Source organism: Oreochromis aureus, linkage group 11, assembly GCF_013358895.1.
Source record: "Oreochromis aureus strain Israel breed Guangdong linkage group 11, ZZ_aureus, whole genome shotgun sequence".
Lineage (NCBI taxonomy): Eukaryota > Metazoa > Chordata > Actinopteri > Cichliformes > Cichlidae > Oreochromis > Oreochromis aureus.
This window is the reverse complement of record NC_052952.1, coordinates 22029022-22051682: the sequence shown is the minus strand read 5'-3', so window position 1 is coordinate 22051682 and position 22661 is coordinate 22029022. Positions and strand designations below refer to the sequence as shown.

At 42.9% G+C, this 22661-nt stretch overlaps 2 protein-coding genes across 3 annotated transcripts; both read right to left on the bottom strand.

Annotated features, from left to right (window-relative positions):
* Positions 1 to 19: 19 nt before the first annotated feature.
* ntd5 (ntl-dependent gene 5) lies at positions 20 to 11089 on the bottom strand. The gene is made up of 8 exons (XM_031744145.2): positions 10934 to 11089; positions 9770 to 9904; positions 9222 to 9413; positions 2489 to 2597; positions 1957 to 2033; positions 1168 to 1350; positions 784 to 981; positions 20 to 679 (listed from the first exon to the last, which is right to left on the bottom strand). Exons 1-8 carry the CDS (start codon positions 10998 to 11000, stop codon positions 597 to 599), a joined length of 1044 nt encoding a protein of 347 aa, XP_031600005.1. The 5' UTR covers positions 11001 to 11089; the 3' UTR covers positions 20 to 596.
* A 752-nt stretch (positions 11090 to 11841) lies between these two features.
* On the bottom strand, positions 11842 to 22566 carry dbpb (D site albumin promoter binding protein b). 2 transcript variants are annotated; one of them, XM_031744301.2, is made up of 5 exons: positions 20293 to 22566; positions 19844 to 20136; positions 18662 to 19117; positions 15220 to 15479; positions 11842 to 14244 (listed from the first exon to the last, which is right to left on the bottom strand). In XM_031744301.2, the coding sequence occupies exons 2-5, from the start codon at positions 20031 to 20033 to the stop codon at positions 14029 to 14031; spliced, it is 1122 nt and encodes a 373-aa protein (XP_031600161.1). In that variant the 5' UTR covers positions 20034 to 20136; positions 20293 to 22566; the 3' UTR covers positions 11842 to 14028. The 2 variants fall into 2 exon arrangements, with proteins under 2 accessions (XP_031600161.1, XP_031600163.1); XM_031744303.2 differs by having other exon boundaries at positions 19844 to 20102.
* Between the last annotated feature and the right edge of the window lie 95 nt (positions 22567 to 22661).

Here is a 22661-nt window from a genome sequence, read left to right as displayed (position 1 = left end):
GTAAAGTGGAATCACACAGGAGGGCTTTATTTGCCATCAAAGAGCTGGAGAGCAAAGCATTTTGACAATATTTTATTTCAAATCTCTCATGTTAAAAACTTACAAGCTTCGAGACTTGATGCGTCGGGCTCAACAGAAGAAAAAAAGATCACACAGTGAAACATCACAGAGTCGAGTCATTATGAATTAGGCTACATGAAGGTATCGTCAGGGGTATAGCTGGTACTACTGTATTATACACACACACTGTCATGATTGCATATGGATTGCACCTATGGTACAATTTGGTTGAATTACTTCACAGTTATGCCTGCAGTTGAATAGTATTCAGGGCAAAGAGAGAAAAGTTGAGAGCAGTGGTGAAACTCCGTGAGGCCAAAAGAAAGACATCTTAGGCTGCTGATCCACAAAAGCTGTGAAATAAAAAAAATAGTCCCTGCATCTAACATGCCATAACTGTAGCCCTCATGGTTACAGAGAAGCTGCAGAGCAGTCAGGGAGGAGGTGTACGGAGGGCGTGTGTTTTGGAAGTGTTCGAACTGTGGCACAGTGACTATCATGAGCGCTGGGTGGGTCGAGATCAGACGTGCAGGTCATTACTCCACATCGCCGGGCTCGCATGCTTCAATTTCCGAGACCAGCCGATGAGGAAAGAGTTTATACTGCAACCATGTTGGCTCTGAAGAACGATAAGATTGCACAACTATTAGAAATACTTCATGGCGTTACAGATGTTAGTTACAGATGACAAAGAGCCGGGCACGGCGGCTGGTGCAGGTTTACCAAGGTAGCAGGCTGGTGTCTGCAGCTTTCCGTTAAAGCAGGTCTGGGTTGCGGTGAAGCTGCATTGCTTACGAGGATGTTTGCAGAAGAACGTCACGTTTTCCCCGTGGGGAACCATGGCATCTGTAACATCAAACGGCCAGCGTTTCACGCCACCAATCATCACGCGGCTTCGCTCAGCAGGAATGAGACAACGAGCTGTGAGGATGACCAACAAGGTATGAAAGTATCATATAAACATCAGACACATAATGCTGTGTTTATTAATTGCCGTGTGTAGGTGCACATTTATTTGAGTTTCTAGGACTTTATGCAAAGGTGTCTCTCTACATTTTACTTCAGCTTTGTTAAACAGTCAGGATATTAGTTTGGATCGTTCCTCACCTCTACAGTGCGGGGGCGATGCACTCCAGCTGCCATTGGACAGACAGGTGATCATCTGGGCTCCATCCAGGAGGAAGTTCTTTTTGCACAGGTAGTGGATGTCAAAGCCCACTTCATACTCAGTCTTCTGGACAGCCACTACATAGCCCTGCTCCACCTCTGTAGGAGGCTGGCAGTACACTTCTAGTGAAGAGAGCAGGTTTATCAGTAAACTTAATCAGAATATTTTCTGACATTTAAAACACAGGAGCAGAGTTACTATTTCACAGGACAAATGCACAGTTGCTCAATTTTTCACCATTGTTTAAAACCTTGAAACTCCACTGAAGTAACCTTGCTCTTATCTTTAACATGTTTTAATAAATGGCAGGCCCAGCCATACTCCCGTTGGCCTGATTCGAGAACTATCCTCAAAGAATTTTCCATTTCTGTTAAACAGGCCATGAAATCCCAGGTTTGACCACACGATGGCAGAGAAGCACTGCAAAACGGAGCAGCAGCTCCTGAAAGATGCATGCCTGACAGCGTCTGTGTGTCTCTGTCTGGCTCCTCTGATTCAGTATTTCTTAAATATCAGCTCTCAGAAATGCATGCATGCTACAAATAATGGAAAAACAAACCATTTCTGAGCCGATGTTATTTTCAGACTCAGTTTGATCATTCGCTACTCAAGCATTTTCTGCTAACCTGCTAAAAATGGATGAAGTTACACTGAGAGTGAAGAAAATGTAGCACACATGCATGTCCACACATGATGGTTAGTAAGCACAGGACACCCCGCACGCTTACTTTTACAGATGGGGTGAGGATACTGCCAGGTCTGATTCTCCTGGCAGAAATTTTCCCTGCTCCCCACTATATCCGCCCTGCAGGAGAAAAAGGAAAGAGTGATGGAGACAGATGGTGGTGCGACATGTACAGTACTGACTAAATGTGATGGAGAAAAAGGTGTAAATGTTTCCTTTTTCCACCGTCTCTCTTTGAGAGTGACTAAATTTTGTGTGCACAGTTCTCTGGCTGACACATCCACTCAGGCTCATCTTATCCTGTGAGATGAGTCAGTGCGTAAAGGGGAGTCAATACAAGATTAGACTGTAATGACCTAGTTAGCTCAATGGAGAGATCGTCAGCTGGGAGATCAAAATGAATTCCCTGCCATTCATTGCTCATCACACCTCTGCTGTATTCAAGCCTTCCCTTCACTCCCTCCCTCTTCTTCACACTCCGTCTCCGTTCTCTCACTTCCTCCATTTCCATCTCTGTGGCATTTCAAGTTTTGAGACCCCCGCACATTCACACTCAGCATTAACCCTGCCCTCACCCAGACAGGCAGCTGTAGCGGATGGAAGTTCCTACTCCCTGGATGCTGAAGGTGTTGATCACTTCCTCGGGCAGAGGGCAAGTCTGGACAGCAGCAGGTTCAGGTGATTCTGATAGTCAAAGAAGAAAAGAGGCAGTGAATGGCAGGTTAAACATGTTATCTATAAAATACACTCACTGCCCACTTCATTAGGTACATCAGTTTACATGCTTGATAATGCAAATATGTAATTAGCCAATCACATGGCAGTAAGCCAGTGCATTTGATCATGTAGACGTGATCGAGTCGACCTGCTGAAGTTCAAATGGCGTCAGAATATGGAAGAAAGGTGTTTTAAGTGACTCTGTATCTGGTCTGTTTATTTCAGAAACTGCTGGTCTACTGTGATTTTCCACCATAACCATCTCTAGAGTTTACAGAGAATGGTCTGAAAAAGAGAAAATATCCAGTCGTAGCCAGTTCTCTGGGTGAAAATGTCTTGTTGATGCCAAAGGTCAGAGGAGAATAGTTCAAGCTGATAGTAAAACAACAGTAACTCAAATAACCATGTGTTACAACTGAGATATGCAGAAGAGCCTCTCTCAACACACAGCACACCGGACTTTGAAGCAGATGGGCTACAGCAGCAGCTGACCATAACATGTACTGCTCCTGTTGCCTAAGAAGAGGAAACTGTGGCTTCAGTTCACACAGGCTCACCAACGCTAGACTGTAGAAGACTGACAAAAATGTTGCTTGATCTGATGAGTCTCGACTCTTGCTGCAACATTTCTTGCCTTGTATCAGCACTTCGGGCTGGTGGTGGGGGTATGATGTTCCAGAGGGGTATTTTCTTGGCACACTTTGGGTGTGCTGACCATTCTTTAAATGCCAAAGTGTACCAAAGTATTGTTGCTAAACATGTCCATCCCTTTATCGCTGCAGCACCAGTGGGATGCTGTCACATCAATATGGACCAAATTTTTTGAGGAATGTTTCCAGCACCTTCATAAATCTATGCCACGAAGGATTAAGGCAGCTTTGAATGTTAAAGGGGGTCCAGCTCAGTACTAGCAAGATGTAACTGTCATGGTCCCCGTGCCTCGCTGGTCGACCCTCTATTAGGCAATATGTTTGTGGTTTTTTGCTCTCTCCCCCTCTCGCCACGGCGATGCTCATTGCGGGCTCCCGCTGCTGGCCCACACACCTGCTCTCATCACCGCACCGGCCGCTGATCCCAGCTGATTACTGCACTTCTTAAGATGGCGAGTCTGCGCTAGTCTTCGCTGGATCGTTGAGCTATCAGCGTCAGTCAAACTTGTGTATCTGCCAACCTGTATCTTGAAAGCCCTTTGTTATTATCCCGCTAACCAGACCTTTTGTGTTTAGATCGTTTCTGGAACCGGATTCTGAGAGGAGTGACTGAGGAGGAGGAGCTTTTGTACAGAAAGTGTGGAGCACCTTTTCCCCTAACCCTGTTTCCCACGGACCCTGGCGACCCTTTCCCCTGCACATTGTATATAGCCACTTGGTGATTGTGTTCACTGTAAATAAACACACTGTTCTTCGCTTAAAGGAATACCCTGGCCTGCGCCTGAGTCTCTTTCGGAAACCTTATCAGTAACCACAAAATGATAAGTCAGTGTACAAAGTCAAAATACACACAGTCACCCTTGTCATTCTCCAAATACAGTTTCTTTTCTGTATCTACTGGTACACTGACTCTGAACTACACTTCATTGGCAAATATTGCACTTTTTATGAAAAACATTATTATTATTGTGTTGTTGTTGCAGGATTTTTCAGTGGCAGAAAAGACCCAGTCTACTCTACTCCACTTATCTGCTAACTAACTATAATCATAGGCATTACAGATTGCAAGAGTACATATAAACATCTAAAGATCAGACTGGACAAAAGTGTTTACGATCCACTACAGTCATTGCAAGAGTAAAACATGCAATAGCATACATGTCTTCATGCATTCGTTTCCAATACATTAAGTATATTAAGTGGATGATAATAATGACTCACAATGACCCAAAAAAGCACTCAATTGAGTGACATAAATGTGATATGTGTGAGTATAGTTCGGTTAGTTTTGGGCAATGATGACCTAATAGCTAGTTATAGGAAAACATCGTAGTTTGGGTTAAAATATCTGCATCCTAAGGAGCCACTGCAACAAAAAGCCCTGAATGCAAACTCGTCCCATGTGTGAAGGAAATCGAGAAAAAACCTGAAGGAAATGAAACAGGAAGAGAAACAGAAAGCAGGACCAGCCATCATGTTATCTCATTTGACTTGCATTAACCAAGGTTTCCATATAGTTTGTGACCCACAGAGGCGTTTGACCCAGTGTCTTGTTTTATTTAAGTTGAAACAGGCCTTCTTAGATAATAAATCAAAGTTCGACGAGCAGGTGAAACGCCGCCCCGCACGTCCCCGAGCTCACGGCTCTAACTGTGATTGTATAACACCTGGCATTGTTCATTCCTAGATGTTTGAGTGCCTCACGCTTGTGGAAATATAAATATCAAGAGTGGTGCTTGGAGAGAGGCTGGAGTGACCTGAGCTGCATCAAGCGCGGGGTTTCAAAACTGAACACGGCTTTGAAAGGCAGAGACAGCGCTCGCCCGAGGGCTATCTTGGTATCTGAAACCGAGAAACGTTAATGTGAGAATGTAAAGGGACCTATGGGAGAGGGAGAGTTACGACTCTGTTTGGCTGCAGTTGAGAGCCCGAAGCTGAGTTCTGTTTTCACATACCGCCCTGCTCCTACCTTGTACCGCTGCCACCCACACAGGCTGCAGCACCAAAGTGCTATAAAGCAGGTATACCAAATTCATCTTTTAAAAACTGTAAAACTGTTTTTTTGGGGGGGTTTTTTATTCAATGAAACAGCGTTAAATATGCACCAATTAGACCGAGATCAAAGATGTAACGGTACACCACGATTCCCATATACTTTAGACCTCTTTATACTATGGGTTTTTTTCCCAATAAAAATATACACAGAGACAGATCCACACAACACAAGCTGAAAAGCCTAGAGCTGCACACTTGTCCTTGGCTCCTATTGTAGAGAGAGACCTTATCAGAGGCCTCGGATGGAAGCGGATGAGAGGAGAAAGAGATGAGAGGAAAAGAGGATGAGAAGAAAGAGCAGAGGAGAAGAGAACTGGGAACAGAAAGGCCTCGAGCAGCGTGAACAAGAGAGCTTTCTGACTGTAATCTGTCGCCCACACACACAAACACACACAAACACAGTCGTGTATCCCTGACTTCACAGCGCATTGACACACATTCATTTCCTGGAGACTTATTTCAACCTCAACTATAACTACTATTTGCCTAATCCTCACCTAAACCCAACCTTACTCTACCCCTCACATCTATATGTTAAATTAGATTGATTTAAAATGCATTGATTTGATTTTTGTCCCCATAATGAAGGCATGTCCCCAGCATGAGTAATGCTTGGACGACACACACATCTACCTCTCTACGTGTTGTTAAACGCACACCCTCACTCACAGCAGACCCGCATTCACACTCGCTCTCGCTGGCGCAGCGTGCACGCAGCTCCGTGCCACTTTGACAGTGATCTGCCGCCCACTGCCTCTCAGCAGGCATGAAGGAGCTCGGCTCACACTCTAACACACATGCAAAGGACACACAATACAAACACTCTCACACGCTCTAAACCCACCTACCTTCTGCCTGTCTCTCAGAAGGAGGATACTCTACGAGCGAGCTGAGAATTGTATCCTTATTTCATCTCTGAATTGGTGAAAAAATCCTGAGGGTGAGACTGAAACGCAGCAGGGTTGAGGATTTCTAGGAAAGCGTGTAGCTGCAGGTGGGCGATTAATGTAACAGGCCTCAGACCTTTAAAGCTGAATTACATTGTTATCATGAGCGTTGACAGGTTGACCTAAGCAATAGTACTGATCAGATCTGAGGAGATACTAAGAAGAACCTTATGTTGCACGCTGCAACTTTATAGAGGAGAAGTATTGAGGATGCCTTTTGTTTGAAATCAATTCAGAATCAACGCTTATTTTTCTACATTTCACGAGACAGAAACATAAAATATGCAGCCCACAGTGCTTGTGGTGGCAGTGCAGTAGTCTTCAAGTGGGTTTGCTTTTGTTTTAAATTTGGATATGTAATAATTTAAATAAGCAATGTATTTTTTATAAACTCTGGTGTCTGTTGTCATTTTACATTGCCGTTCACAAGCCTGATTCGAACAACATGGTTACCTTGGGGCAGAGAAGCACTTTGGTTGTAAATTAACACGAATCGAAGGCCTTTGAACTTGCTCTCTTTGAATTGACTACAGCTGTTATGTGCATTTGTTCTTCCCTCTCCCTCTCTCTTGTTAGCACACTTGCCTTAGCACAAGAAGGTTCTGGGTTCAAACCTTCCTGAGGCTTTTCTGTGCAGAGTTTGCATGTTCTCTGTGTGTCTGCGTGGGTTCGGCTCCGAGGACGCTGTCTTCCTCCCACAGAGCAAAGACAGGCATGTTAGGTTTCAAATGTATGGTTAAATGTGGCCTGCAGTCTAAAACGCTTTAAGTGGTCAGTAAGACCAGAAGAGTACTATATAAATGCCTTTCCATTTCCAATACGCTGGTCACATGTTTATTATAGATCCAGTACCAACCTATATCTTTAAACACAGCATGAGCAAAGTTTTAGTTGAACCTGTCTTTATGCGTGATTACACTTTGAGGCCGTAATTAGTCTTTTTGCCTTGTTGGTTTTTGTGGTAGGTTTATTTTGTCTAGCCTTACATTATAATTTTGACCATATGTAGACTGCATATTGCCCTCTAGCAGCAGCATAAATACAACTGAAACAAGCAAAAAACGTTACAAACACAGTTTCCAAAAACACACACATGAGCTGCAGACAAGAAGCAAGTCTGCTATAGTGAGCACATTTTCATCTCAGCTCTTGTGTATGGTAGCCCCGTTGCTATGGAAGCCACTGTAATAAATAAATTGCCATCTATAAGTTAAAATTTCAGGTTATTATCTCAAATTTGTGACGTATTGACTCACAACTTCTGAGGAAATCGGCATTTTTGAGATAATAACCTTAAATTTTGACTCAGCTCTGTGTGGCAAAAAAATTAATAAATGAAAGATAAATCTCAGCGTAGGAAACACGGAATCATCTGTTTATAGCACCAAACACACTGCCTACCTTTCTGCTTTCTGTGTGGCAGCTCCTTCCAGCAGGTACTGGAGAGGAGGTGTGGTTTGTTCCCAATCAGCATCACTGGAAACACCTGAGCCCAGTGTGCCAATGATCTGTAAAAGCCCTCAGAGCTCAATTACTGTTTCTCTCCTTTGTAAGACGCTGTTTTTGGTTGTAATTGCTCCTTAGTTTGTTTTCTTGCACTAAATAATGTTGCATCAACCGCCAACAGGACTGAGTTCGTACACCATAGTTAGTTTTAATTCTTTCTTTATGTTTCTTTTATTAAAAATAAAATGTTTCTTTGTTGGCATTTGTGTCCTTCTCCATTTCTGTCATGGCTGTGCAACATCGGTGATGTAATATTTTGACGTTAAGTGCTTGTGATTTATTTTTAGAAGGCAAGATTCCTACAAAGGCTGCCATTAGTTTTATTTATCCATCCACCCATTCTCTTCCACTTATCCTTTTCAGGGTCGTGGAGGGCTGGACCCTATCCCAGCTGTCTTAGGACAAAAGGCAGGGTACAACCTGGACAGGTTGCCAGTCTGTTGCAGGGCTAACACATAGACACAGGCAACCATTCGCACTCACATTCACACCTATGGGCAATTTAGAGTTTTTCAGTTAACCTAACCCCACTAACTGTGTGTCTTTGGACTGTGGGAGGAAGCCAGAGAACCCTGCAGACATGGGGAGAACATGCGGGTGTGTTTTGTACCATCTGAGACAGTAACACAATAACTAATGAGTGATAAGAAATGTATGATCCATTTAGAAGACTAACTAGCTGATTAGCAATATTAGCTCTATCTAGCTTGAATTCTTTCTCTGGTGTTTTCACATCTGTTTTAATGACTCGCTCACACTGTTTTTCTGTAACACAATTTTTGCCACTAATTCAAATGTCAGTAAGTAAACAGTTGTAATTCTTCCACTTTCTGAGTTGGTCCATAAATTCCAAATTATTTGCCCTTACATGTAACGTGACATTCATGAATCTTATGCACGAATCCAAAGTTTGGATTATTCAAAATGACCCATGAAGTAAAAAAGTAAATGCTCTGGGAAGTTCTACATTTTGTTTTCTAAAAAAAAAAAAAAAAACCATGCTGATTTGAGCTGCTTGTTTATCTTTGTGTTGTACTTGTTTACCTCTAAATGTTGCACACGTATATGTTCTTGCACATATATTTTTGTAAGATAAGAAACGTGTAAGACATACTGTATGCATGCACAGATACAGCTGTGTATTCAGCTTTTGTCTCCTTTTTAAAGTTCTCGACAGTTCAACGGTAAAATCTTCAGACCCACTCTGAATAACCGAGGCTCTGGTTGCTATGGTGATGGGGAGAATAGGTCCCAGTTGTGCAATGTCTACGTTGACACAAATCACAGAGGGGTTTCTGGATTTCTCTCTCCGTCTCACATATACACCCACAAACAGCTGTGCGTGTTCACTGCATAGACCTCCAGCTGACCACTACCTGTCAGGAAGAAACCCGAAAGAACCAAAGAACATTTTCCCGTGACCTCAAACCTACCTGTGCAGATGGGCTCATCGCCACTCCACTGTCGGTCACCCTGACAACGGCGAATAGTGGCATCCAAGCCGCTGGGCAATGTGAATCCTGGCTTGCAGCGCACTTCAAGCAGGGCAGAAAACGAGTGAGTGGGAGAGAGGAGGCGAGCTTCTGAGTTTTCACTGTGGGGTAGAGGCCAGGGACAAGTACGACCTGAGGATGAAAGAGATGGTCCAGAGGGAGGAGAGAGGAGAGAAAACAAGAGGCAGGGAACAAAACAATTCAGAGAATGTGCAGGAGACAAATGAAAAGAGCATAAATGAGGCTGTATAATGAGTCGGGATACACGCACAGTGCTCCCTTTTACAGCACAGAAGCATAATCAAAAGCTTGTGTTCAGCACTGGCATAAGGCTTTTATTTTATTTTCCATCAAGAAACACACACACGCACTGATGTATGTTGGCACAGCTGCGTATGCATTTGCACACACACACACACACACACACCCTTTTAATGGCTGAGCCCACAATGTGAGAACTGACAGCACACATGCATACAAATAGTTACCTGGAGCCACACAGCTGAGACCACACTGGCCGTCACACAGACACTGGCGTTTGCTGCCACAGTCACTGTCAGCTTTGCAGGGTCGCGGACACGTCCTCCTTCCCTCCTCCCCCACAAGCCTCTCCGGACATGACTCTGTTGTGATACCCACACACTATTACACAGTAATTGCCCCTTTGTTTACTCCTATTTCATTCATGGCCCCCCCATAAAAAAAAGGGAAAAAAAAGTCAAACGCTGTGTCGTAAAGAGATTTTGTTTGCCAATTCTGCTCTGTTTTCTCTGTGAAGGAAAGCAAATTCAGTGTGGGTGGCCGGGCAAACACTTGCCACCCAGGTTGCAGAATGAAGAGGTATTTCGATGGCAGGCTTTGCTGCTCTGTGCCTTTCAGCTATCAATCTTGTTCTTTACTGAAAACTCAGCGTGTTTGTATGAGAAACTTTATTTAAAATGCAATTCATGCAATTCTGAGTCATACTCCAGTCGAATCATAAAAACCACAGTGAATTACTGTACATAAACGTCAACATGACCTTGTCATTTGAGACGGAAAGGGGAGGGGATGTGGGGGAAACAAACTCGGTGCCCCATTTTTCGATTCTCAGAATGAAAATGTGTGCGCTGCTGTATTCACTCTGCCCAAAAGCACATGTGCACACAAACATGAATGCGCAGCACATGATCGTTCCAGACATGGCGTACATATTTAGCACCTATGATATTATATAACTAATTAGTCACTATGAAATGCAGGCCAGTATTATGGAAGACTTGGAACTGTTCATGTGAAGGTAAACAATGATCCAAAACAGATTTGCAATCACAAACTACTGACTAGAAAGCCATACATTTATGATGTAGGCTACGTGCAAAATATACATACAAAATAAACATTAAAATAAAATCTTAGTTTCTTAATTAGTACACTGTGACCAACATTTGCCAAGCCATTAGTCCACTTTTAAAGTGCTAACTCCAACTGACTAATTCCGTACGTCTGTACCCGAGCCATGTGCACATTTAAACTTCAAGCTACAACTTAGAGAAAGATGAAGCATTTCAGGGAAAATCCTAATGGCATCACTAAAGAGCATTGAGTCCAGCTGTGTTAACTGTATATGCAGGGATCAGTGCTCTTCCAGGTGAAAGTGATGGAGGGCTTACCTGAATCCTGCAGGGATACGGTTCCAGTCAGAGCCCACAGGGACAGCAGCAGCAGTGCACAGTCCATCTTTGGAGCGGGGCCTCAGACGATATGAGCAATGGACAGGCAGATGCAGCATTTTTAAGGAAGGGGGGAACAAAGGGTGGGAGAGGGGGAGAAAGAGGGAGAGGTCCAAAGAGAAAGAGAGGGAGAGGTGGAGAGAGAGAGAGGGTACAGCCCAGGAGCACACATCTGGTTCGTGTTGAGGAGGAGAAAAGTGAGGAAAATTCCACTCTGAAGGACCTTTCACCCATTTCTGTTGAGACAACAGATAAAGGGGGTGACATATACATAACTACTGTCCACACAGAGAATAAACAAACAGGAAATGCTATAAAAGGAAGAAACTGATAGATTTTACTTGATATATTGAATGCAATATATATATGTGTGTGTGTGTGTGTGTGTGTGTGTGTGTGTGTGTGTGTGTGTGTGTGTGTGTGTGTGTGTGCACCAAAGTAGGTCAGTGTGGCTTTTTTAATGCTTTATGTTAAGCATAGCCCATCATATAAACTTTTCTTTTATCTTACCTTATATATTCTAACTCAGTTTCTTAAACGTAGTGTACATTTAATTATAAAATGGATAAAATACTCTTTAAATTTATTTACAGGAACCAGAACTCCCTCAGTTGGGCAAGACTTGGTATTTGAACTGTTTTGCCTATTAAGGAATGTACACAATGTGAACAAACAGGGAGGATATCAAAACAACATGGTGCATTTCACCACGTATCACATTCTGGTTATCAGGCTTAAGTAAAAAAAAAAGTCATAGTTCCCCTGAATTTTTAACCTTTGTCGTCTTGCCTTCAAAACTGGGCTTTGATTCAATTCTGGATTAGTTGAAGCAACCACAAACAGCGCAGTGATGAATGAGAACAATCTTTTATTTGTGTTTTTTTGGGGGGGAGGAGGAAATCTCATACTACATCCAAACAACCAGCACTGACTGGTGGGCTGGGCATCATCGACACTACTGATGCAGCAGGGCAGTTGATCAGTTAAGAGTCACTATAAGAGTTATCAACCACATTGGTGAAGATATAGGAGACTAAAATCCTGTTAGGAGAGCAAACAATCACTGAATGAGGTGATAAAGGCAGATAAACCAACAAGGAGCGTATCAGTAGTGTGCACAGTCCATGCACAGGTGAGGAAACGGTCATGATGAAAGGTCAAGTAGGTCTGAGTGAACATCATGTTCAAGTTACTGAGCCACGTTTGTGAAATCCACGGTCAAAGAAAACAGAAGTCTCTGTAGAAGAAGTGGATAAATGTGGGTCCGAAAACAGGTGCAAATAGCCGAGACTGGGGTTGTTTTGTTTTGTTTTTCCATTTGAAAAGTCTTTCTGAGGAACACTGAAGATCAAAGATGTTTCAAGGTGCAACAGATCATCCAAAGAAAGAAAAAAAAAACATTCAGTAATACAGAACAACAACAATAAGAGGGATAATCATAATAATCATAACAATAATAATAGCTGTAATGGTAACTACTCATCATGGTCATTGGAGGATTAAAATCACACTATTACTAGTCGTCCCTCCCCCAGGGAACATAACATAGTGTACCATGCCCCTGTGTAGGTGTTGTGGGTACACAGAGAAGTTCATAGAAAGTTCATAGAAAGGAAGGAGCAATAACAGGATTGAAAAAGCACTAAATAGCAACAAGTTTTGTGGATCAACATAGGATCAACATTTTGGCTTTTATTTCTCCCAGAAATCTGAGAAATTAACACATTCCACTCAATGGGGGTACTCAACCCATCTCCTGGAATACATCAAATACACAAAATAGTAGAGGCCTATCCAATATACACAACAATTCCCCTCCCTTCCCCCCACCACATCCCTGTAATAATGCTAATTAAAGTGTGTTCAGTAAAGTAACAACGTGTGTTTTTACAGGGACGATTGATTACTACTGCAGAATATGTTACAACACTGAGATTGAACTGCTCTGTGCACCTTTCAGGTGCAAAAGAGTCACAAAGACAAAATGCATTGGGAAGAGTTGCACATAACTGTCAAAGGACTAGCTGCAAGTGGGAGCAGACAGAAATAGAGACGTCGGATATAGAAACAGGGGAGCAATTCAAAGAGAGGATGAAGAGGAGCGGAGTTACCCAGGGCATCACAACGGGCTTCCACAGGCTCGGGAAATATCTAAAAACACCAGAGCAGATTTAAAGCACTTCCACTGGGATAGTGAAAAAGTAAAAGAGCAATACACAGAAATATGGGCTAGAGGAAGATGTACCAGTCTCATAAAGTTAAAACCAAGGTAAAAAGAGCTAATATTGTTAGCAGCGGGAAGAGGGGTGAAGTTGTTCTAGTAGAAAATAATATACGAGACTGGCCAAGAGGACAGAGCTGGACTGTATACATGGTGTCTCTCATTCTGTCTCCCTCAAGCATCCCCAGTGACAGAAACATAAAAGGAAACAAATTAAGTGCTTGAGTAAAATCCACAAAATGTTGAACTACACGTCTTTAAGATAATTTTGCTCTCTATATTACAATTGTTACATGCCTTCTCAACCCTGCTGCTGCATCCTGGCTATAATTATAAACACAAAAAAACAAAAACAAAACCATCGATGGCTGACAACCTGTTAAGCATCTCCTGACTCAACTATGATAAAAAGATATTTACCGCAGCTTTCCCCCATCTCTGTGTCCCCATCATGTAGAAAATATACAAAATTATTCTGTAATTTGCTCTCCCTCTAATTTTTCTGAAGTATTATAAAAATATACAATTCTCCGATAACAAAACTCTTAAAAGTCACATCTTTCATCTGTTAAATTATTCTCTCTGTCCGCCACTTTTAAGAGCCGACACCTCAACGAAACAAGACACCTGAGCTTCAATGCACAAACCTTCTCCTTGTCTTATACATTCATCATCAACATCATCATCATCGTCATCATCATAATCATAATCAGCTTGACCCCCTTTATGTCCATCAGGTTACCCCAGAAATTTAGAGTCTTAGATTGAATCCAGCTTATATTTCTCCTCGTCCTGATTCTTCTCCGCACTGCCATCACTGGTCAGCGAGACGGTTCTCGTATTTACTAAGTATGTTACGACACCGGCCCAGTTCCTTCCTCATCTCAGCCACTTCCTGTCGGAGGGCGGCGTTCTCTCGCTCCAGGTAGGCGGCGCGCACTGATATCTGGTTCTCCTTGAGACGGCGGGCGTCCCGGGAGCGCTTTGCCGCTTCATTGTTTTTGTGTCTCCTGGTCCAGTACTTCTCATCCTAAAAAAGGACCGAAGAAAAAAAAACAGCACATATGGATTATTCAGCATCCACCAATGCAATCCACTTATTTTTATTGGGGAATTTTAGGATTATTAGGTACAAAATGTATAAAGAAAAGAGTCAGTGACCGTTCTGACTTGTTTCTTAAGAAGTGTGTAGTGCTTTTTCTAGCCTGACTTCTACAGCTATGTGGGTGTTTGGCAACGAAAAGACACTTCTTTGTTGTTGTTGTTTATTTGCATACCACATCCTCGGAATTTGGTTACTGGTTACTGTTTGACAGCAAGTAAAGTAAGCAAACAACCTGCATGTGCCACACACAGCTGCTAAAAAGCTGAATTGCTGTCTCGCTTTTTTTTTTCTGGCTGTAGAATATTTTATGGACTTCCATATTTATGGAGTGAGGATTGCACAGTTTATAATTCTTTATACTCAGTTACAAGTCATCATCATTATTAACTTATACTGGGCTTTTTGTTTATGTAATCTTTGTTTTTATTTTGTAGCTTGTATATTATCGGATGACTTTCATTGTAAAATTGTTCTGCCTTTTACACTGTTTTCATTAAACTGAAGCGCTAACAATGTAAAATATGAATGCAGACCCAGGCATGTGCTCATTTCTGATAAAAATAAATTTATCAGGTAAACAGCTTAGCTCTCTCCAGTATTTTCCTCAACTGATCATTTTGTTTTCCATGATTATAGCTGGATAATTGCCCCATTAGTCATCAGATAAATAAATCTCAAACAATGTGGACAGTGTATTAACCATTTGAGCCTCTTAAGGCTTTATCTCTGGTAAATCTGGATGGCATTTTCACTATTTTATGACATTAAAATCATTCGATACAAATTTTAAAAATAACTAATTTAATTACTGTTTAGCTGCTTTCAAACTACTTCAGTCTCAGGGCATAAACTGCATGTAAGCCACTTGCATCAATGCTGTGAATACCTCAGCAGCCTCACCTTCATGTTATCGGGTACCAGGATCTTGCGTGCCTTCTTGATCATCGGCTGGGGCTTGAGCTCATCCTCGCTGAAGGAGTGCCTTCGGGGATCAAAGTTCTGCTCTTCTGACGTGGTGGACATAGCCATGTCTGAAGAATCCATGTCAAACATTCCAATCACATCTGGCCCATTCCCAGTGGGTGTGAGCAGAGGTGGACAGGAGGATGAAGAGGAAGAAGAGGGTGACTCACAAGAGTCATTCATTCTCCTCTGACTCCCTAGAATTAAAAAGAAGAGAAATCTAAGTACACTAAACACTTTCACAGTTTTAGTGGAAGACTTTTTGACACTTTTTGACAGATCAGCCACAAAAATAAAAAAAATATGCAGCACTCCATGATAACCACCAGATGGCAGCAGAGAGCTACGTTCTTAATAAAACAAACATTGCTTTGGCCTTAACTGAGAGCTGGCTGGTATTCAGTCAGCTTTCACTGACAGATAAAGGATTTCATATTCAAGGTAATGTTTAAAGTATACTACAATAGCAAATGCAATACAATTCAATAATGTAATCTACAAATTTTTAGTGCACAGATTTGTGGATGTAACTAAGCAACGAGCTGTTTAAAGCAATACCCAAATTAATTAATTGAAAAGCCAATGCTAGCTGTCTCAGTAAGATTTTAGCCATCTTGTGCCAAAAACATAGCTTCAATGCAACTTGGAACAGATTACCTACATCTCTAAGACACTAATGGGGGAGTGGAACCTTTTTTGTTCAAGATTTTCCCTTATTTGTTTTGTCAGAAATGGAGGAAAGCATTTGATTATTTTTTTAAAAAAGAAAGGGTTTGCTTTGCTGAGATCTGTTCACTGATCTCTTAACCTCTATGGGTGGAGGTACTATCTATCTTTTTATCAGGATGGAAAGACTTCAACATGAGATAAAGGTAACCTCTCAGAAAAGCTGTGCCATTTCAGAAATGGGTGCAGATTTCCTCTTCATTTCTTATCCATCTGTATAATTTATTATGCATCTGCCATCTGTCGATAATGGGAAACTAACATCAAATTAGTCCTTTGTATGTCCCACTGTGTGTGCTACTGATAAAATAAAAACATAACCACAGTCTTGATGTGAATCCTCTGGTCCACAGGCCACTGCTTTAAGAATATATAACACACAACCACCACTACACAAAACCTCTTGGCCCAAAGCATAACCGTGACAAGTTTTATCACATGAACTGCTGAGAATGTACTTGTGGACCAAAGCTAACAACCAGAACAAATGCAGATAGAAAAATCTATAAGTGGAAATGTTATATAATGTGTTCTCCCTCCTCTCCAATCCAGTTTCTTTAAGTGGGGCCAGCATAGGGTGATGTGTCAGCCCACCCCCCTGTAGGGCCAATGCACCTTTCTCAACTGGCTTTTCTTTCAAAGAGCACAAGCCTCCATTTAACTTATATGTGAATCCAGACAGCTCAGTCATCATCCTTGTTGTGAATGTATAAGCCTGTCCACATGCAAGTGAGGCAATTTAACAGAGATGTCAACTTGACTCAAAGCTCCTCTATGTGTTAGCTAGATACCTAACAAAGTATCTACTTAACACAGCACTGCAGCCTCCCAAATATGGACAAATATCAAACCCAGGGTGAATATAATGAATATTTAATGTGGTTTAATAGAAAAACAATCCCGCAGGTTGTTGGTCTGTATGTTCTGCCAGCTGCTAACTATATTACCTGTGGATCTGTAGTATAACAGAACCTACAGCATGAATAATGGCTATATAATAGACAGGTAATGTGAGGCCATATTTTGACACCAGGTGAACACTGTTCACTCACACTCCCTTGGCAATGCCTCCGTACTACAATAAAACTATTTAAAGTGGTAGATGCACCCTGGCACAATCAGCAGTCAGATCTACGTATTGCTGAAAGCTCTTGTGGATATGGTTAACCAAGTGTCGTGCTGCTTAAACCCAACAGCAGGAACTAGGTAGTGCCACCACCTGTTGTGGTGCTTTGTTGGAATGAAAACCTAAAGACCCTGCAGTTTACTATCACCTCTGACTTTCGGGCAGCTCTGGAACGCAGATTTGCCAAGGAGATTTGGTGCATTTTTCGTTCACATGTTTCCACCGTTAAATAACAGCAGGATTTCATTTTTGATTACATGGCCCGACATGTGCCCTCACACTTTCCAGAACTTGTACAACAGCATTCCAAGAAAGCCCGAAACCATTGCGAAGGTAAACAGGGGTCATACTCCTTGGTTACCTAATAATTGTGCATCGTTAGGCCGTCCAATAATTTAACTTAACGGGAGGCAAATAGCATCTAGACTATCTTGATGTAATTATAAGACTTTAAACAAAGGGACATTGATCAAAAATGCACAAGCCTTTATCATGCAGTATAAATGTCTTATCAGAGTTTATGAACGAGTGCTTTGTAACTGAAGGAGTGAATTAAAGGTCTTCAGTCAAGATCCCATAAAGTATAAAGCTCCCCTCTTGATATCAGTGCACTTATTGTCATTCATTGGTGATCATATGTTCGGTGTGAAGTCCAGCAGGCACAGGGAAACTCTTCCTGTTGCCCCCCCCCCCCCCTCTCCTCCTCCTTCTCCTTCTCCTCTGTGGACTCCTCCTACATGTCTGCTGGCCCTGCCTCTAGTTCTCTCACTCCAGTACTCCCAGCCTCTGCACGTGTAATGACGCGTGCACATGGCTGTGGCGTGTGAAGTGGGGAGAGATTTAAAGACACGCAACCGCAAACACTCCACACACACTGCTGTCTCTCTCTCTCTCTCTCTGTGTACTGTTTTGACCCTGCTGCACAATCATTATTGGCCGGGAGTGAATGCTGATTGTGTTGTACACTGCAGTGCACAGATCACATGCCAAACTACACCAAACTCTCTTGTCATAGCTATGAAGTTGACTCATCAAATAGCTCAGGACTCCTTATTTTGCTTTACCTATTTCTTTTCAGGTTCTTCACTGCTCTTCAGCTTTTTGTTTTTCTCCCAATCAGTTTTTACCTTGCAGCCATGCAACCAAATGGTCATGGTTTCATGGTTAAGGTGCAAATTTTAAACTCTGTTTTCTTTTTAAAGCTTACTTTGTTTACATAACCATGTGATCTCACGGCCTCAGCTTGACCCCACAGGACAGAGAAATGTATGATCGTCACTGTGAAGCAAGAACAGCTGAAGTCCTGAATCATTAGCCCACACTCCACATAACCCTGTTTACATCACAACTATTGTTATTAAACTGAAAGGTCTGCTAGTCGACCAGCAGCAGGTGAAACTTTGTCAACTCTGAAAAGCTTGGAAACCATTTTCCACGACTGTTGCTGTGAGGTGATCTTGACAATCCCTAGATAATAACCAGTCTCTGCACTGGCCATAACAAACTAGTCGATATTAGTCAACTCACCATGCAGGCAGTCGGTTCCTCCTGGAAGATTCTGTGGCTGAGCCACCTCCAGACCGATGAGAGATGGAGAAGAAGAGGTAGAAGGTGGTGAGGATGAAGATCCAGGTGGGGATGAGGGTGGTAGGCACTGGGAGCTCTGGTTGGGCACAGCTGACTGCGGGCTTTGTGAGGGGATCTGGGCTGAACAGGAGCTGTTGTTGTTGTTGTTGTTGTGCATGCTGCCCATTCCATTTTCAGTTAGAAACTCCTCCAAGTCCATATACTGAAGCTGGAAGAGGCCCCCATCCGCAGGCACAGTGCGATCCCACAAAAGAGGCCCCAGGAACTGGTTGAAGTTTCCTCCTCCATTTCCACCTCCTCCACAGCCATTACTGCTATTACTGTTGACTATTCCACTTCCATTCCTCATGGGGCACACTCCCAAGGAGTCCTCATCGAGGTCCAGTCTGTCTTTGTCTGCCAGACGAGAATAAAAAGCAGACTTATTAGTGGAATATAAAAATGACAACGCTTACTTTTGGTGTCACTTTAACAGCTTTCAGTGGACAAGAAGGTGGCCTTGGGATAGTTCATGCTTCGGCTGCTTTATGCTAAAAATCAGCTCTTCGTGTTTGCACAGAACTAAATGGCACGGCCAATTTATTCAAACGATGCACTTCTACAAAATCCCCTTCTCCGCCTATCTCTCATACAATTGCACACAGAAACACAGATGGGCCCAGATGGTAGCTGAATTGCAGCATTAACCAAGAGCCAAAACCGATTTGCTGTCATAACGTATACACAAACTCCAGAACAAATCTCACAATAGCCAGGGATACATTTGGCAGAGAAAAGGCACTCAGAACTCATGCTTGCATGGGTTTAGATTTACAGCTAAACCAAAGCATGTTATCACCCAGTGTAATCTAGATCCTAATTTGAAGTTTCATCAGGGATTATAATTCAGCTCATCTGGCCATGGTCACTGAGGAGTCATCCTGAGCACATGTGCTGGGGCATGAAACCTTTGTGGCCTTTACATATGAAAAATGACTAATAATGGTACATATTTTTATACAACAGTAATAGTGGATGGAAAAGATTTATCCATGCTTTTCCACTGCGTAGAGAAGAAGGCAGATTATGCTGGTAAAGCAACACTTTGACCTTTTATTAATTAAATTCATAGAAGCGTCTCACCTTTCGAATCGCATGGGTTCTTTAAACGCTGGTCTCCCTTCATGGGGTGCTGCAGGAGGGATTTTAGACCTGCCATAGAGTTGAGGTGCCCCCCTGTCAGGGAGCCTCCAGGTTGAGTACAGCTTCCAAACTGTGGGCTTGCCCCAGCTGGGAGGTCTGGGGTCGGAAGCTGGGAGAGTTGCCTGGACATCCTGGACCAGACGGGTCGCAGAAACACACCTGGGGCACTTGAAGGGGCGAGGCGAGCTGACAGGAGTACCTACCAATAGGACAAGCAGGCTGGATGACTGTGGCTGTGAGTACAGGAGGGGTGGGGTGGTGGGGAAATACAGAAAGGTAGTTTTGAGACTTATTTATGCAGAATAGAGCATCTGTTATATTGTAATTACAGTCATGACATTGGCATGGCATTATGTCAGAAACTTTAAATTACACACGCAAACTCTTACCTTTCACTTGTAGATATAAAGAGTTCCTTATTTCCCTGCAAAAATATTTTCCTCGAAGTACTCCATTGCCTTTGGATGTTGTAGATGAAGCTGTTATTCTCGGAGAACAGTGTGGGAGGGACAGTCAGACCATCTGATTAGGAATACTGTCCATAATAAAACTGCAAAGGCGTGAAAATCCCGCACACACACTTTGCACGCACAAGGAAAAAAATATTACAGCAAAAACTTGAAGAGCGATATCCCGAGTTAGTGGTGCGGTAATTTAAAAAGAAATAATTATAATAATGAAAGAAGATCGCAGAGAGAGACTTCCTCCGTCAAAACAAAACTGTCGTGGAGAAAGAGGAGCATTAAAAAAAAAGAGCCAGCGACGCGAGCTGTACGTGGTCAGATGACAAGTTGTATTGCTGCTTCTCTGCTGTCGCGCTCTGCTGTCCCTCGGTGGGGAGGGGGGTGGTTGGAGAGGTTGGAGGGGGTCGTTTCCTCTTTCTGTCTGTACTTTTTTTTTCCATCCGGTGGATCCAGTCACGGGCGCACGGGCTCGGGTCTGTGTTTGGGCCGCGCGACGTCCTCCTCCTCCTCCCGTTTCTCTCTCTTTCTCTCAGCTGGAATGGACACGGGCAGTTCACGTGACGTCACACCTCGAGAGAGGGGCGGGGCTCGGCTTTAACTGATCTCTCAATTTTCGCCTAAATTATTTATGAGGACACACCTACCCCTCGTGCCACACCTCGAGGGGAGCAGCAGGTTGTGTTGTTTTTCCCGACAGGTACAATCACAATTATTAGAAAGAAAATTAAAAATCAAACAAGGAGCAGGAAATATGTAAATTAGTCTAAGCGTCACCATGGTGACGGGAAAGAAACCGTGAGAAACAGCTAACTGTGCTGTAAGCTGGGGGTTAATGGCGCTTAGGCTCGCGCTCTCCGTTGGAGCATAATTTGGCTTTCTCTAATATTCAGGCACTGCTGCATGACTTTTCCAGCTTCCTTGTAATCCACGGAAAACGTGAGTGCGCCGTTTTTTCAGGCGAGAGGAACGCTTCTGCACGTTGCCTGCCGGCGTACAATAGCAGCTCAGGCTCACGTGTATGAGGCACGCGGAGACGAGGCCCGTCTGCTCACAGCTCGGGCACTGATAGGCCCGCGGAGAGCTGCTGCTCCGCCCATGCGCCGGAGCCGATTGGGCAGAAATAGGTCGGACAAGCCCGCCCGCTCGGATTCCCTCCCGGTGCATGCCACTGCCGCGTGAGACCGAGCAGCTCGAAATACAAAAAAAGCGCGAGGGTTGTCTTGTCTACTGTACAAGTTGAAAAGCACATGCAAAACAATGCGTGCCGCAGGAATTCACCCCCTTTGATTTTTTTTCCTCCAGAGTTTGACATGCAGAAGTTGACGTAAATAGATTACAGACAAGACAGCATACAAAAGACGCATTGAGTAATTGCATTTGAACAATATGCACTGAAAATAAATGACTGTAACTGGAGGCAGGAGCACTGGAGGAGGAGGAGGGAGCCCTGTGTTCAGCCCTGTCCCGAGAGTCCCTTTTTTTTAATTATTATTTTTCCGAATTAACCTATCAGACTCCAGTGTTGCCCAGCTGTGTTCTCCCAAGATTATAACCACGTGTCACCCCCACATAAAAAAATATCAGAGTGGATGAATCATCATATTTTGTGGCTGCAAGCAAGCCAGATCATCAGCATGAATTAAAACTCACAACACTTGAGTTCTTAAATTGAAAAATATATATCTGCAGACAACTCATACAAAATTTAATGCACAGAAATCTGCTTATAAACCACATTAATTTCCAGGGGGGAAAGGTGCTTTTAAATTAACTATGGGTTAATGAATCTGGTCGCTTCAACAATCTTTTTTTTTTTTTTTTTTTTTTTACTTTGTTTCATTAATCTGGAGCTAAACAGCAGACAGCCACACAGCACCAGCGTCTCCAGTCCACCCCCCTATCGCTGTAAAATCCATGTGACTGCCACACTCATCCCCACCAGGCCAAGAGCACACCATAAATGAGTTGCTTACTGCCATCTTGTGGAGCCAGAAGTGAGTTTTGTTTTTTTCTCCCTACAACAGTCATATGTGCAAGCTTTGATCAGTAAAAATCATTCTTTATCCTGGAGGAACCTGGCTGATAACATTAGTAAGTCTAAGCACTTTAATGAGCTTTATTGGTGTACCTACATCCTGATAACCACTTAATCCAAAGATTGATGTGAACGTCATCCCTGACTTTCACATCAAGTCATAAATGCACTTTCCATGCCCTGACAGAAACAACTCCCTCATGTTCGATAACTAGCAGTTTTTACCATTTCCTGGATACTGCAGTGAGTAACTCTGAAT

Bases quoted from the DNA above. Each gene is read 5' to 3' on its own strand.
- ntd5 (XM_031744145.2), bottom strand. From the start codon at position 11,000: ATGGACTGTGCACTGCTGCTGCTGTCCCTGTGGGCTCTGACTGGAACC. The intron at 9,905-10,933 runs GTAAGCCCTCCA...GTATCACAACAG, and splicing joins CGTATCCCTGCAGGATTCAG to AGTCATGTCCGGAGAGGCTT. The intron at 9,414-9,769 runs GTAACTATTTGT...TTTCATCCTCAG, and splicing joins TCTCAGCTGTGTGGCTCCAG to GTCGTACTTGTCCCTGGCCT.
- dbpb (XM_031744301.2), bottom strand. From the start codon at position 20,033: ATGTCCAGGCAACTCTCCCAGCTTCCGACCCCAGACCTCCCAGCTGGG. The intron at 15,480-18,661 runs GTGAGTTGACTA...TTTTAATTCTAG, and splicing joins AGGAACCGACTGCCTGCATG to GGAGTCAGAGGAGAATGAAT. The intron at 14,245-15,219 runs GTGAGGCTGCTG...GTCCTTTTTTAG, and splicing joins TGGTACCCGATAACATGAAG to GATGAGAAGTACTGGACCAG.